This window comes from Schistocerca gregaria, chromosome 2 (assembly GCF_023897955.1).
Source record: "Schistocerca gregaria isolate iqSchGreg1 chromosome 2, iqSchGreg1.2, whole genome shotgun sequence".
NCBI classification, from domain to species: Eukaryota; Metazoa; Arthropoda; class Insecta; order Orthoptera; family Acrididae; genus Schistocerca; species Schistocerca gregaria.
Window position 1 is genome coordinate 887,229,095 of NC_064921.1, and position 16,689 is coordinate 887,245,783.

At 46.8% G+C, this 16,689-nt stretch overlaps 1 protein-coding gene across 1 annotated transcript in view; it reads right to left on the reverse strand.

Moving 5' to 3' along the window:
- LOC126335318 (esterase FE4-like) overlaps positions 1 to 16,689 on the reverse strand; it is a 299,162-nt gene that overhangs the window by 81,838 nt on the left and 200,635 nt on the right. The window contains exon 7 of the mRNA XM_049998474.1: positions 4,863 to 5,028. Coding sequence (XP_049854431.1) covers positions 4,863 to 5,028 — 166 coding nt within the window. The remainder of the gene's footprint in view (positions 1 to 4,862; positions 5,029 to 16,689) is intronic.

Sequence of the window (16,689 nt, forward strand, 5' to 3'; positions counted from 1 at the left end):
GCATCTCGCAGTAAACCAAAGTGATTTTGTTTGGACATGGATGAGATACAGAGAGAGACAGGAACTGTCGGTAACATGCTTCGCTCAGGCCGCCCAAGGGATACTACTGCAGTGGATGACCGCTACCTACGGATTATGACTCGGAGGAACCCTGACAGCAATGCAGCATGTTGAATAATGCTTTTCGTGCAGCCACAGGATGTCGTGTTACGACTCAAACTGTGTGCAATAAGCTTCATGAAGCGCAACTTCGCTTCCAACGCCCATGAGGAGGTCCATCTTGCGCCCATGCAGCGCGGTACAGATGGGCCCAACAACATTCCGAAAGGCCCGCTCAGGATTGGCATTATGTTCTCTTCACTGACGAGTGTCCCATATACCTTCAACCAGACAATCGTCGGAGACATATTTGGAGGCAATCTGGTCAGGCTGAACACTTTAGACACACTGTCCAGCGAGTGCAACAAGGTAGAGGTACCCTGTTGGTTTGGGGTGGTGTTATGTGGGGCCGACGTACGCCGCTGTTGGTCAGGGAAGGCGCCGTAATGGCTGCACGACACGTGAATGCCATCCTCCGACCGACAGTGCAACCATATAGGCAGCGTATTGGCGAGGCATTCGTCTTCATGGACGACAATTCGCGCCCCATCGTGCACATCTTGTAAATTATTTCTTTCAGCATAACGACATTGATCGACTAGAGTGACCAGTACGTTCTCCAGGCATGAATCCTATTGAACATGCCTGGGATAGATTGAAAAGACCTGTTTATGGACTACGCAACCCACCGACCACACTGAGGGATCTACGCCGAATCACGGTTGAGGAGTGGGACAATCTGGACCAACAGTGGCTTGAAGAACTTATGGACAGTATGCCACGACGAATACAGGCATGGACCCATGCAAGAGGACATGCTACTGGGTATTAGAGGTACCGGTGTGTACAGCAATATAGACCACCACCTCTGAAGGTCTCGCTGTATGGTGGTACAACATGCAATGTGTGGTTTTCATGAGCAACAGAAAGGGCGAAAATGTTGTTTCTGTTGATTTCTATTCCAATTTTCTGTATTTCTGTATAGTTTCCGGAACTCACGGGACTGAGGTGATGCAAAACTTTTTTTGATGTGTATATAAATATTGCCTGGGTTTGGGATGGGTTGATCTTCAGGAGCCATTGGTTGCACCAGGATGAAAAATGATTGAGGTGGATTTGGAGAGTTCTTTGGGATTTCTGCAGCGTAGGATTAGTAACGAATCTATGTTGTTATTGTTGTGGTCGTCAGTCCAAAGACTGGTTTGATGCAGCTCTCCATGCTGCTATATCCTGCGCAAACCTCTTCATCTCCGAGTAACTACTGCACGACCTACATCCTCCTGAACCTGCTTACTGTATTCATATCTTGCTCTCCCTCTACGATTTTTAACTCCCTACTTCCCTCCAATACTCAATTGGTGCTCCCTTGATATCTCAGGATATGTCCTATCAACTGACCCCTTCTTCTAGTCAGGTTGTGCCACAAGTTTCTTTGCTCCTCAAATCTGTTCAGTACTTTCCCATTAGTTACGTGATCTACCCATATAATCTTCAGCATTCCTCTGTAGCACCACATTTCACAAGCTTATATTTTCTTTGTGTGTAAACTGTTTATCGTCACTGCTTCACTTCCATACAGGGCTGCACTCAACACAAACATTTTCAGAAAAGACTTCCTGGTACTTAAATCTGTGTTTGATGTTGACAAATTTCTCTTATGAAACACTTTTCTTGCCATTATCAGTTTCCATTTCATATCCGCTCTGTTTCGGTCATCATCAGCTATTTTGCTGTCCAAATAGCAAAACTTGTCTGCTCCATTAAGTGTCTCATTTCCTAATCTAATTCCCTCAGCATCACCTGACTTTATTCGAGTACATTCCATTATCCATGTTTTGCTTTTGTCGATTTTCATTTTATAACCTCGTTTCAATACCCTGTCCATTCCGTTCAACTGCCCCACCAAGTCTTTTGATTTCTCAGAGAGAATTACTCTTATGACTGCCGTCTGATTTCTGTACAAGTTGTAAATAGCCTTTCGCTCCCTGTATTTTACCTCTACTACCCTCAGAATTTCAAAGAGAGTATTCCAGTCAACACTGCCAAAAGCTTTCTCTACAAATGCTATAAGCTTAGGTTTGCCTTTCCTTAACCAACCTTCTATGAGAACCCATAGGGTCAGTATTGCCTCCCTTGTTCCTACATTTCTCCTGAATCCAAACTGATCTTCCCTGAGGTTGGCTTCTACCAGTTTTTCCATTCTTCTGTAAGGAATTCTTATTAGTATTTTGCAACCGTGAGTTACTAAACTAATAGTTCAGTAATATTCACACCTATCAGTGGCTGCTTTCTTTGGAACTGAAATTATTACACTCTTTTTGAAATCTGAGGGTATTTCGCCTGTTTCTCACATCTTGCTCTCCACATAAAAGAGTTTGTCATGTCTGGCTCTTCCAAGGATATCAGTAGTTCTAATGGAATGTCGTCTACTCTTGGCGGTGGCCGAACGGTTCTAGGCACTTCAGTCCGGAACCGGGCGACTTCTACGGTCGCAGGTTCGAATCCTGCCTCGATCACGGATGTGTGTGATGTCCTTAGGTTAGTTAGGTTTAAGTAGTTCTAAGTTCTAGGGGACTGATGACCTCAGATGTTAAGTCCCATAGTGCTCAGTGCCATTTGAACCATTTCGTCTACTCACGGGGCCTTGTTTCGACTTAGATGTTTCAGTGCCCTGTCAAATTCTTCTCGCAGTAATATCTATACACATTTAAAATTTGAAGTCCTTTGTTGAAATTTTTCATCTATATGGGATGGCTAATCTCAGAGACTACTGCAGAAATTTTGACGTGGTGTTCACTTATGGATAGACTAATTCATGAGGGTTTGTGTATGTAATTTATAATTATAGCGATGGTAAGTGTCTTATTATGTTTTGTTGTCTGTTCCATTTTTAACTGGCTCTTGGAGTGATATATCGTGGCATTGATGGGAGCTGTAAGCTGGTCAGCTACAGAGGAAGCGGTATCTGGTGGGAAAAAAAGTAAAGGAAACAGCTACCGCAACCCCAGAGAGCACCGAATCATGATCAGAATCTGCACATCTATACATATCTTCTATCTCTACATATTATAAATATGTATTCTGTCTCTGTGTGGAAGCCAACCTCAAAATCTGTCGTGGGGGTTATCACTAATAGATAAACTGATTCACGATAAGGTTTTGTATACATAATGTATTACCAGTACACAAGAAAAGTCGTCTGGCTATTGATACTTACAGCTGTCCGTATGAAGCTTAGGGTGTTCTGCAGCACATACACTGGTCTGCCAGAACATTATGATCGCCGACCGGGTATCGGTATAAACCCGTCCAGGAGACAGCAGCGTCACCTGGCGAGGAATGATTGCTATTGAGACACACACATGGTGCCGTAGTGTCAGTGGGCGTGCAGTCCGTGTGTAGAGTGGGAAAGGTGCCTCAGTATATCTGAGTTCGACCAAGGGTAGATTTTGGTGGCCCAGAGGCTCAGCACTAGCATTTCGGAAACTGTATTACTTGTCTGGTGTTCAAGGAGTGCTGTGGTGTGTGTGTGTGTGGCGAAACCAAGGTGAAACAACGTCCAGACGTCGTGGGGTTGGGCAGCCACCCCTCCTTACAGATGTCCGGCAACGTAGGCTGGGCGGACTGATAAAACAGGACAGGTTACGATCTTTGATGGAACTAACATCAGATTTTAATGCTGGGCAGAGTGCAGGCGTGTTTGAACACACACAGCACCGAAAACTCTTTATGATGGACCTGCGCTGCCAGTGGTCCATGCGTGTGTCGATGTTAACACCACGGCATCAGCAGCTACGTATGAAATGGGCACGTGACCATAGGCACTAGACGTTGGCGCAGTTGGAGAGCGTTGCATGGTCTGAAGAATCCCGATACCTTCTTCATCAAGCCGATGGGAGGACGTGAATCTGTCGTTTTCCTTGGGAACAGCTCCTCGACCCCTGTACTGCGGGCAGAGACAAGCTGGGGGTGGCTCCATTATACTCTGGGAAACATTGACGTAAGCGTCCACGGGTCCAGAGGAGCTAGTACAAGGCACCATGAGGGCCAAGGAGTATCTCACACCCCTTCATGACGATAATGTTTTCCGACGGCCGTGGCATTTTTCAGCAAGATAATGAGCCATGTCACATGACTAGGAGTGTGATGGTGTGGTTCTAGGACACTGTGGCGACTTCAGCTGAAGTGCTGGTTCCTCGACTCGCCAGATTTGAAACTGATCGAACACATCTGGGATGTGACTGAACGTGGCGTCAGAGCTCATCGCCACCTCCCTGGAATTTACGGGGATTAGGTAACTTGTGCGTGCAGATGTGGTGCCAACTCCCTCCAGCGGCCGAGCGGTTCTAGGCGCTTCAGTCCGGAACCGCGCTGCTGCTACGGTCGCAGGTTCGAGTCCTGTGTTGGGCATTGTCGTGTGTTATGCCCTTAGGTTAGTTAGGTTTCAGTAGTTCTAAGTTCCAGGGACTGATGACCTCAGATGTTAAGTCCCATAGTGCTCAGAGCCATTTGGACCATTTGAACCAACTCCCTCCAGTGACCTACCAAGGCCTCATTGCTTCCACGCTACATCACTTGGTGTTATCCGTGGCAGATGTGGGCATACCGGCTATTAGTTAGGCGGTCATTATGTTCTGGCTGATCAGTGTGCAGTAGATGCAGCTGTCCTACTAAAAACTACTACTCAGCGCTGTTGAAAACCCTTTAGGCCTACTCTCAAACGGCGTTGCATCTCGAGGAGCAGAGTAGCAGGCCCTACTCACCGCGTGTGATGAAGAGGCACTCAACACTGGTGGAGCCGATGAGAAGCGGCACCTGCGAGAAGTTGCCGCGCTCCTGCAGGATGGCAGGAGACTCGGTGAGGAAGGCGCCCTCCACGTCGGGCTCTATGGCTGGCGTGAAGGCGCACGTGAAGACACGACCTGCGTCCTGCAAGCAGCGCCACGGCATGAGGCTGAGGCTGTCAGCTGTCCTTAGCACAGACTATAAATATCTATGGGATGAGCATTCGGATGTGCAGAACTACAATTCTCTCCGCAACATCTCGTGCAGCTGAAGTCACGAAATTTTGGGACGGCGCACTTTAGCTCGTATAGCATCTTGCGTGTTTTGAGTGTTATTATTTCGCTGCTATAGATATACGAGGGTCACTCCAAAAGAAACGCACACTATTTTTGTAAAAATACAGTTTTCATTCTGCATGTGTGAAAGTCTTACAATGTGTAGATACATCCTTCCCGCTTGTTTTCAAACTTAGTTCAACCTGTTCCCGTGAGTGGCGCCATCACGACATGTCTTCAAGATGGCTGCTACACTTGACGTTCGTCAGAAGCAACGTGCTGTCGTAGAACTCCTGTGCTGTGAAAACGAGATAGTGGTAAATATCCACAAGAGGTTGAAAAAGGTGTTTGGAGATGCTGCTGTCGATCGCAGTACAGTTAGTCGGTGGGCAAGCAGGTTACATGATGAAAGCGGGCACAGCAATATTGAGGATTGTCCTCGCAGCGGCAGGCCTTGTACTGCACACACTCCAGACAATGTGCAGAGAGCTAACGAACTGGTGACTGCTGACAGACGCATCACAGTGAACGAATTGTCACGCTACGTTGGGATAGGGGAAGGAAGTGTTCGCAGAATACTGAAAGTGGTGTCGTTAAAAAAGGTTTGTGCCAAGTGAGTTCCCAAGATACTGACAGTGGTCCACAAAGAAACAATAAAAACGGTATGCAGCGAAATTTTGGAACAGTAAGAGAGTGTTGGAGATGCATTTCTTGGAAGAATTGTGACATGTGATGAAACATGGCTCCATCATTTTTCACCAGAGAAGAAGAGGCAATCAATGGAATGGCATCATGCAAAATCACCCAAGGAGAAAAATTCAAAAACCACACCTTCTGCTGGAAAAGATATGGCTACAGTGTTTTTCGATCCCAAAGGACTCTTGCTTGTGGACATCATGCCAAGTGGAACCACCATAAATTCTGAATGTGACGACACTCAAGAAACTTCAAGCTGGACTGAGTAGTGTTCGACCACATCAGCAAAAGCAGGACGTTTTGTTGTTGCACGACAATGCACGGACACATGTCAGTCAAAAAACCCTGGAAGCGATCACAAAACTCAGATGGACAACACTAAAACACCTGCCTTACAGTCCTGACCTGGCTCCATGTGACTATCATCTCTTTGGGAAACTGAAAGACTCTCTTCCTCGAACAAGGTTTGGAGATGATGATTCCCTTGTGCACGCTGCCAAACAGTGGCTCCAACAGGTTGGTCCAGAATTTTAGCATGCAGGTATACAGGTGCTGGTTCCAAGATGGCGTAAAGCAGTTGAGAGGGATGGAAATTATGTGGAGAAATGAAAATATTGTTCCTAAAGGATGTATCTACACACTGCAAAACTTTCAAACATGTAGAATAAAATACTCATTAAAAATAGTGTACATTTCTTTTGGAGTGATCCTCGTATCACCTTCAGAAGTATTGTGAAACTGCGTACATGACTTTTACATATATCTTAATAATTTGATACCAGGAACTGAAGTTGGCTTAAAGATGTGAAGAGAAATGGTATTGTACTTTTCGTAATAATATCACAGCTCAGAGTCCACTTTATTTACGTTTCTTCGGTAACGGAATAAGAAGTGACAGCCAACAATAGTTTTTTGCGTTTTATGTTGCATTTGCATATTTTCTAGTCTTTGCTCTAATTAAGTACGTTACAATGACACTGTAGACGGAGCTGAGGTGTCACGAAAAAACAACTCATTTGGAACTATGAAATACACTCCTGGAAATGGAAAAAAGTACACATTGACACCGGTGTGTCAGACCAACCATACTTGCTCCGGACACTGCGAGAGGGCTGTACAAGCAATGATCACACGCACGACACAGCGGACACACCAGGAACCGCGGTGTTGGCCGTCGAATGGCGCTAGCTGCGCAGCATTTGTGCACCGCCGCCGTCAGTGTCAGCCAGTTTGCCGTGGCATACGGAGCTCCATCGCAGTCTTTAACACTGGTAGCATTCCGCGACAGCGTGGACGTGAACCGTATGTGCAGTTGACGGACTTTGAGCGAGGGCGTATAGTGGGCATGCGGGAGGCCGGGTGGACGTACCGCCGAATTGCTCAACACGTGGGGCGTGAGGTCTCCACAGTACATCGATGTTGTCGCCAGTGGTCGACGGAAAGTGCACGTGCCCGTCGACCTGGGACCGGACCGCAGCGACGCACGGATGCACGCCAAGACCGTAGGATCCTACGCAGTGCCGTAGGGGACCGCACCGCCACTTCCCAGCAAATTAGGGACACTGTTCCTCCTGGGGTATCGGCGAGGACCATTCGCAACCGTCTCCATGAAGCTGGGCTACGGTCCCGCACACCGTTAGGCCGTCTTCCGCTCACGCCCCAACATCGTGCAGCCCGCCTCCAGTGGTGTCGACAGGCGTGAATGGAGGGACGAATGGAGACGTGTCGTCTTCAGCGATGAGAGTCGCTTCTGCCTTGGTGCCAATGATGGTCGTATGCGTGTTTGGCGCCGTGCAGGTGAGCGCCACAATCAGGACTGCATACGACCGAGGCACACAGGGCCAACACCCGGTATCATGGTGTGGGGAGCGATCTCCCACACTGGCCGTACACCTCTGGTGATCGTCGAGGGGACACTAAATAGTGCACGGTACATCCAAACCGTCATCGATCCCATCGTTCTACCATTCCTAGACCGGCAAGGGAACTTGCTGTTCCAACAGGACAATGCACGTCCGCATGTATCCCGTGCCACCCAACGTGCTCTAGAAGGGGTAAGTCAACTACCCTGGCCAGCAAGATATCCGAATCTGTTCCCCATTGAGCATGTTTGGGACTAGATGAAGCGTCGTCTCACGCGGTCATCACGTCCAGCACGAACGCTGGTCCAACTGAGGCGCCAGGTGGAAATGGCATGGCAAGCCGTTCCACAGGACTACATCCAGCATCTCTACGATCGTCTCCATGGGAGAATAGCAGCCTGCATTGCTGCGAAAGGTGGATATACACTGTACTAGTGCCGACATTGTGCATGCTCTGTTGCCTGTGTCTATGTGCCTGTGGTTCTGTCAGTGTGATCATGTGATGTATGTGACCCCAGGAATGTGTCAATAAAGTTTCCCCTTCCTGGGACAATGAATTCACGGTGTTCTTATTTCAATTTCCAGGAGTGTAGTTTCAGTAAATACAGTAACCCATTTGCAACACCTTCTCTGCATTATTTTTACACTATTATTGTCAGGTTTTCTTTATTTACCATTTTCTAGACAAGCAAAATATTTAAAACATTTATTCGCATTGTCATCACAAAAGTAAAATCATACCACGGAACAGAGAGTATACAGAATGGTAACTCGGTTGCAATCTATGCATCTGTCTACCATAACTTAGAGAGGTGGATCAAGAAGAGGATGAGCTCAACAGTGCAGCTAAGACAACAGCAGCTTTTACTTCAACCAATGGTATTTTTATTTCATCAGTCTGCTGTAACGTGTCTTCAAATTTACTCGTAACTTTTAGCATTTCATTCAGAGGTGCTGCCAATAATGCTAGACTGTGCACAAAACGTCGACAGAAGTTTTTCAACCCCAAGAAACGATGTAATTCTGTTATTGTAGTGGACTTGGGGAACGGAGAGATAGTTTCGTCTCTGTCCTGAGGTAGCAGAATTCCTTGTTCATTGATATGGTATACTAAGAATTTTACATCCATTGATTCAAAGACATATTTTTGTGGTTTAGTCATTAATTCATATTCTTGTGCTGGATGCTCTGTCTCATTGGACGACATTGCAAGTGGTCATCAATGTAGACGTAACGAAACTCTAAATCTCTACTTACTTAATCCGTGACGTGCTAGAAAGTACGGGTGGCATTGCGTAGTCCGATTGTCATTCGCCCACATTCCTGAAATTCGAAAGAAGTGCCAACAGCAGTTTTGGATATATCTTCCGGTGCAGTTTGTGTATGATAAAAAGCACAGAGAGCAGTTTTGTCCTTGTACAAGGTAGCAAATCATTATAATATGACAATATCTAAAGGACAAACGAAGATAATCGCGTTACATGATAAGAAGCATTTAAGAGCAAAAGTAATAATTGATGACAAACCGCTAGAATAAGTAAACACTCTTAAATACCTGACATGTGAGATCTCAAATGCTATACAAAATGATCAGAAATACAAATTGCAAAAATCCAGCAGTTGCACTCTGCTCAAAAAAAGTTAGGAAAGAGGCAGTACTAAAATTTTATAATGTAGTGGCAGTACCAGTTCTAACGTATTTGTCATTGACGTGGACTCTAAGCACCAGTCAAAGAGGAGGATTGATGCAGCAGACATGAGACTCCTAAGACCACTAACTGATAACAGACCCATAGACTACATAAAAAATAGTGAAACAAGAAAGGAACTGGGAGTCGAAGTCATACTACAGGAAACAGAGGAGTACAGAAAGAAATGGCATGAAGTAATTTAAAGGACTTCAGAAGAACGAATACCTAAATTAATATACAAATATATACCTGAAGGGAAAATAAATGTTGGGTGTCGTAAGAAGAGATAGAAAGATCAGCTGCAATCTATCGAAATTGAAACAGGCAAGGATGCCTAAAAAACTGGATAGGATGATGATAATAATAATGTCATGTGACTAGGGCCTCCCGTCGGGTAGACCGTTCGCCGGGTGCAAGTCTTTCGATTTGACGTCACTTCGGTGACTTGCGCGTCGATGCAACGCCACCTAGAGAGAAGGTGGCGTTGGTCGATGTGGATGAAATGATGATGATTAGGACAACACAATACCCAGTCTCTGAGCGGAGAAAAATCTCCGACCCCACCGGGAATCGAACCCAAGCCCTTAGGATTGACAATCTACCACGCTGACCACTTTTTTTTTTTTTTTAATTCCAATTTTGTTCGTTTCCGTTCGTTGTATCTGCTCTGGGCGGACGTCGAAAGACCCTCGTTTCAGTTCGTAGTTGACCCATTAACTCAGTTTTTTTTTTTTAATTACAGAGGGTAGCTAGCCCTCTGACCGAACACTGAGCTACCGTGCCACAACTCAGCTATCGCGAGCGGACATGATAATGGTAAAAAGTACGGACACGGGCGATCGTCAAGAAAACAGTCTTATCAAGAATGTGCTCAGCAAAGCCTTCGATATGTGGCACAGGATAACGATCAGGTATCGTTCTGTCGTTAATCTGACGATAGCACCACAAGGGTGCCACCAATTATTCTTATTAGGGCAATATGGACTGGAGAGTCCCAGCTGCTATTTGAAGGGCGACAGATCCCTTGTGCTGACATAAAAGCAAACTCTTGCATGCAGATGACACGCCCATGCATGAACTTACGGTCCTGGCGTAGTGACAGTGTGATGTTATTGTTTAGCAGGCGATAGGAAGGTGATTCCAGGGAAGCGGACCATTGTATGGTGAATCACCTACAATGACTTTGAATGCAACTTAAATGGCATTGTGTTGCAACTGTGTTGTAAAATCCAGCGGGCAACGCCTACGAAGATATAGGAGGACACTCTAAAAAGATATGAAGACCTCTCCAACAATCGAGAACAGTAAATCGGCAACAGCCGGCCCGTGTGACCGTGCGGTTCTAGGCGCTTCAGTCTGGAATCGTGTGACCGCTACGGTCGTAGGTTCGAATCCTGCCTCGGGCATGGATGTGTGTGATCGCCTTAGGTTAGTTAGGTTTAAGTAGTTCTAAGTTCTAGGGGACTGATAACCACAGAAGTTAAGTCCCACAGTGCTCAGAGCCATTTGAACCATTTTTTTAAATCGGCAACACTAAATCTCCACATGAATTCATGCCGAAGACTGAAGTTTAGATGTAAGTTGAGGTAGTCATATGACTTGATGGAAGAGCCATTCGCAGTATACAGGTAATTTCCATCGGTATTTCACTACGGAGTGCGATTAGGAGGCTGTGTTAATGATAAATTGTGGCTCAGTAGTGTGTTCGGTTGTAAACAGTTTCCTGCTGTCCGGTTTGAACTCAGTCGCCCTCGGTATTGATTTCCGGCGGCGGTTTGCTTGTCACAGGATGGTCGACACAGCCGAACCTCAGCTCCAAATTGTTTGTGATACCAGCAGATATTCTCCCTGATGGGAAAACTCATTTTTCTGCTGGAAGAGCGTTGCTGTTAGGGCACACGTGTGGAGCGGAGTATTTGTTGGGCCGTGACTTGCTTAGACAGTTCAGCTACTTGTGCTTCCAGAGAAAGCTCTGCAGGAGTCTCTATTTTGGACGGCATGCCGGTGATGCCCTCCGTTGGATACATTTTGACTGCTGGTCAGCAGTTTGAGCGACAACGTCGAGGTCACCAGCGCAGACTGCGAGTATTTTCTGTGCAGCCGGAGGTAAGCGTGATCGCCATACATTGAAAAGTCAAAACATTATGACCACTGCCCACCGCGACGTGGGATGCCGCCTGGTGGCGTTTCGGGAACGTGGTGCGGTAACGAAAGTATGTAAGCGGAACAGACATGGGCGGGGGATCACCCTAGCGAAGATATGGTCTGCAAATGGGGAAATCCATTGAGATAATCAACTTTGACAGAAAGCAGATTATTACGAAGGTGAGTCAAATGATAACCTTAAATTTGTAATAACAAATCGAAATTTCGCGCCGTTCTGCTGTAAGTTGGTAGGCGTGCTACAAACAGCGTGCAGAATGGCCTGTAGGTGGCAGCATAGTGCAGATGCACACATACCGCCGCAGTATTAGTATAGAGATGGCCGCCCCACTTGCGACTTGCACCGGGGAAGAACAGCGTTCTGTTATTCGGTTTTTGCGTAGTGAAGGTGTGAAACCTATTGAAATTCATCGACGAATGAAGGTTCAGTACGGTGATGCATGTTTGTCACAGCAGCAAGTCTACGAACTGAGTAGGGAGTTCGAATGTGGTATGACTTCAGTGGGAGATGCTCCTCATCCAGGTCAAACATTGCAGCAGTTGAAGCCATAGTGAAGGAAAACCGCCGAGTGACACTGAATGACGTTGCAGCATCTTTACAGATTAGTCATGGGTCAGCACACCACATTGTGCATGATGTGCTCCAGTTTCACAAAATGTCCGCAATATGGGTGACACGGCAGCTGACTCCTGAAATGAGAGAACGACGTGCTGATGCTTGTGAAGAACTTCTTCGGCGCTTTGAACGAGAAGGTGATGGTTTCTGCAGTGTTACGTGGCTTTATGCTTAATTACAGAGTTACTATTTTATCAGCTGATTTGTTTTCACCACGTAACGCCCGCTGTTTACGTCCTTCTTCGTTGCTGAGCGATGTATCACTTTTTGTTCTGACGCCGCAACTCTCCCTTTACTATATCTTTACTTCTTTTTATCTATATAAATGATGAACTATTGGTTTTGCCGTTTAACACCTTTTTAATAGCTGTGGAAGTATTACAGGCATCGGGTCCCACCTAATGTGTCACCCGCCTATACGTTTTACATGAACCTTTTAAGATTCGATCGATCTGTTTACAAAGAGAAAGCAGAATATCTCTTCCTCTGACGTTGTCCAACGACGACCTAGGAAGGTGGACGCCCTCGCGGCCCAGGCTCTTCCATGGCTCGCGGTAGTTTGCAGCATTCGTTTTATTCCTTGCCCACTTTCCGCTACGTCGAACTTTCGTGGTGATCGTTGGGCAACGTCTACCACGTTATCTGCAACATAAATAAACTTTCTTCCCACAGTATTTCTGAAAACCCAAAACAAAATTAAAGAACATAATAATAACTGTTCTTACAATTATTCGTATAAGTCCTGGTCGATTTAATGAGGGGTGGGACAGGCCTAAGCCTTGTGACACCACACTTCTTTGCAAGAATCGTTACTGGGGACGAAACTTGGGTTCACTTCCACCAACCGGAAACGAAGAGAGCGAGCAAACCAAAGAAGTTTCGAATAGAACCATCAGCAGGGAAGGTTATGCTGGCTCTCTTTTGAGACGAAAAAGGCGTCATTTTGGAGCATTACATGCCTAGATGGACCACTGTCACCAGTGCATCATACACAGATCTCATTAAAAACAATCTGCAGCCTGCAATCAAATCGAAGTGACGTGGATTGCTGTCAGCAGGTGTCCTTTTGCAACATAACAATGCAAGGCCCCACACTGCCCGTACAACAGTTTCAACAATCACAGACCTGCATTTTGAGTGTCTTCCTCATCCACCATACTCACCAGACCTTGCCCCAACTGATTTCTATATGTTTGGACCACTCAGAGACGCAGTGGGAGGAAAGAAGTTCCGTTCTGATGAAGAGGTACGCCACGCGGTGCATGAGTGGACTACCAAAAGAATTTTTTTTCTAAAGGAATTTATGCGCTTTGTAAGCGCTGGAGGACTTGCGTTGAGCGTGGGGGAGATTACGTTGAAAAGTGATACAGCTTCATACCACTTCTGCACAATAAATAATATTTAAAAAATATTTAAGGTTTTCGTTTGACTCACCCTCGTACTACGCAGATCCTGTGAACGATTATTTCGAAAATGGAGAACTTGGTGCTACTATCGTGAGCAGCTACGGAAAGAGGTACGAGGCGCATGTAGAAAGTAACTCCCCTTCCCTCCTTTTCTTTAACAAAGACAACGTAGTTACACGAAAAAATTTGTTGGCAACAGGTACAGCAATGTTCGAGCTTTTTTCAACAAAGTCACCAAAAGAATTGAGACATTGTCATGTTCTGGAATCAACTTTTGTATCCCTGTGTCATAGAAGTCTGCCGCCCGTGAATGAAACCAGCGCGTGACACTCGTCTTCAGCTCTTCGTCGTTGTCAAAACGTGCAAGAAAAGATGAAAACTGCTGGGAGTAAAATCAGGACTGTATGCTGGATGATCAAACAGCTCCCAGTCGAACTTCTGCGAAACAGTAGCTGCGTGCCAAGCTGTATGGGGACAAGCGTTGTCATGGAACAGCAAACACCTGCAGTAAGTAGTCCACGCCTCTCGTTCTGAATGGCTCGTCGCAGTTTCTGCACAGTTTCACAGTAACGGTCAGCATTCCCTGTTTCATCTCTGGGCAGGAATTCAATGAGTAGAATGCCGTTCCTCTTCCAAACACCGTGCATATCATTTTCTGCACTGATACAGTCGGTTTGAATTTCGTCTTGACTGGAGGTCCACTGTGACGCCAATGCGTTGAATGCTGCTTGGTTTCTGGGATCAAGTGAGAAATCCGCATCTCATCGCCCATGGTGATCCTGTCGAGGAACTCCTCGCCATCATCATGATACTACTGCAAAAATGCCAGTGCTGCTCCAAAGCATTTCGTTTTCTGCTTGGGTATCAGGTTTTTAGGTACCCACCTGGCACACAATTTCTTGAACAACAGGTGCTTAGTGACAGTTTCATACAACAGGGGTTGCGATATCTGTGGAAAACGGCTGCTGAGATTCTTAATCATCTCCAGGATGCACTGCCACACCAGCTCAACCAGGTGGCCTTTGATGAGGGACGGTTGCCCACTATGTTCTTCATTGGGGACACTTCGACGACCTTCGGAAAAAATCCTACACCAACGACACACCATCAGTTTGCTCATGATGTTCTGTCCATAGACCTGACAGACCTGATGTTGAATTTGGATTTGCGCTATGTTTTGCGCATTACGAGACCTTGTCACTAACCGAACCTCGAGGGTGGCGGGAGGACGAATAAGAGATGCTATTTCGGGGCACTGGTGCTGTGCTACCGGCACCAGGCGGGACCTTTCTGGCGGGAATTTGATTGTCACGCCATAGATCTGTTGCGCATGCGTAGCTTTCGCGGCTAAATACGTCTATTTTAAAGGAAACAACACCAGGAAGCTTACTTTATGGATGGGACTCGTAGAAGGACAGTGGAACTACCACAAGGAGCTAAATGGTTGAACGTCCACCACTCTTCACAGAACGTGGGGTTCGGGGGCTTGTATACCCTGCAATGTAGGATAGATTGTGATTTGTGGCATCTCTGCCGAAAGGACACAATGCTGGTTCACACAAAAGTGTCTCAGAGCACACTCTTCATCGTACATTGTTGAACACGGAGCTCCACATCAGACCACACCTATTGTTCACATGTTGACCGAACGACATCGTCGATTGCAGTGAGCACGAGACCATCGGGATTCGACAGTCGAACAATGGAAACATGTCGGTTCTTCGCGTGAATCACATTTTTGCTACATTAGGTCGACTTTCGTCTCCATAACCACCGTCTTCGAGACGAACGGCGACTCGAAACGTGCAGAGAGCTATGGATACAGGCTTATGGGAGGAGAGTTAAGCTATTAGAGACATTCCCTTGCGTTTGCATGGGAACTTTGGTCGTAATCGAAGACGTGCTGACAGCTACGAACCACCTGCATCCCTTCATGGTTGATGTCTTCTCCGACAACGATCTCATCTTTCAGCAGTATAATTGACCGTACCTTGGTGACACAACCATGCTACAGTGGGTTGAGGACTATTAGAGCCAACAAACGTTGATATCTGAGGGACCAAATTTGACTGACGTAACTCCTGTGGAACCCACGTGGATCGCTATCGGGTGCCATCACCGGGTAGGCAAATCAGCGGCCCGTTATTTACGCGACTTACATGATCTGTGCGTAGACATCTAAGACCGCGTACAGTCGTGGACAAAACGAGCGAGACCCCTCGTCTTTTCGTTATGCTGATCCGCACAGCTTTAAAGTCTATTACACAGTATAACAGGCAAGGCGACGAAGTGCTACCAACATACTATGCAGAGGTGAGAAATTGAAAAACTATCCGTAATTTGTCAGACTGTTTTCAATAATGTGTAAGACTATATCAGTGCTGATTAGTGTGTTAACCACAACACCTCAATACACTCCTGGAAATTGAAAAAAGAACACATTGACACCGGTGTGTCAGACCCACCATACTTGCTCCGGACACTGCGAGAGGGCTGTACAAGCAATGATCACACGCACGGCACAGCGGACACACCAGGAACCGCGGTGTTGGCCGTCGAATGGCGCTAGCTGCGCAGCATTTGTGCACCGCCGCCGTCAGTGTCAGCCAGTTTGCCGTGGCATACGGAGCTCCATCGCAGTCTTTAACACTGGTAGCATGCCGCGACAGCGTGGACGTGAACCGTATGTGCAGTTGACGGACTTTGAGCGAGGGCGTATAGTGGGCATGCGGGAGGCTGGCTGGACGTACCGCCGAATTGCTCAACACGTAGAGCGTGAGGTCTCCACAGTACATCGATGTTGTCGCCAGTGGTCGACGGAAAGTGCACGTGCCCGTCGACCTGGGACCGGACCGCAGCGACGCACGGATGCACGCCAAGACCGTAGGATCCTACGCAGTGCCGTAGGGGACCGCACCGCCACTTCCCAGCAAATTAGGGACACTGTTGCTCCTGGGGTATCGGCGAGGACCATTCGCAACCGTCTCCATGAAGCTGGGCTACGGTCCCACACATCGTTAGGCCGCATTCCGCTCACGCCCCAACATCGTGCAGCCCGCCTCCAGTGGTGTCGCGACAGGCGTGAATGGAGGGACG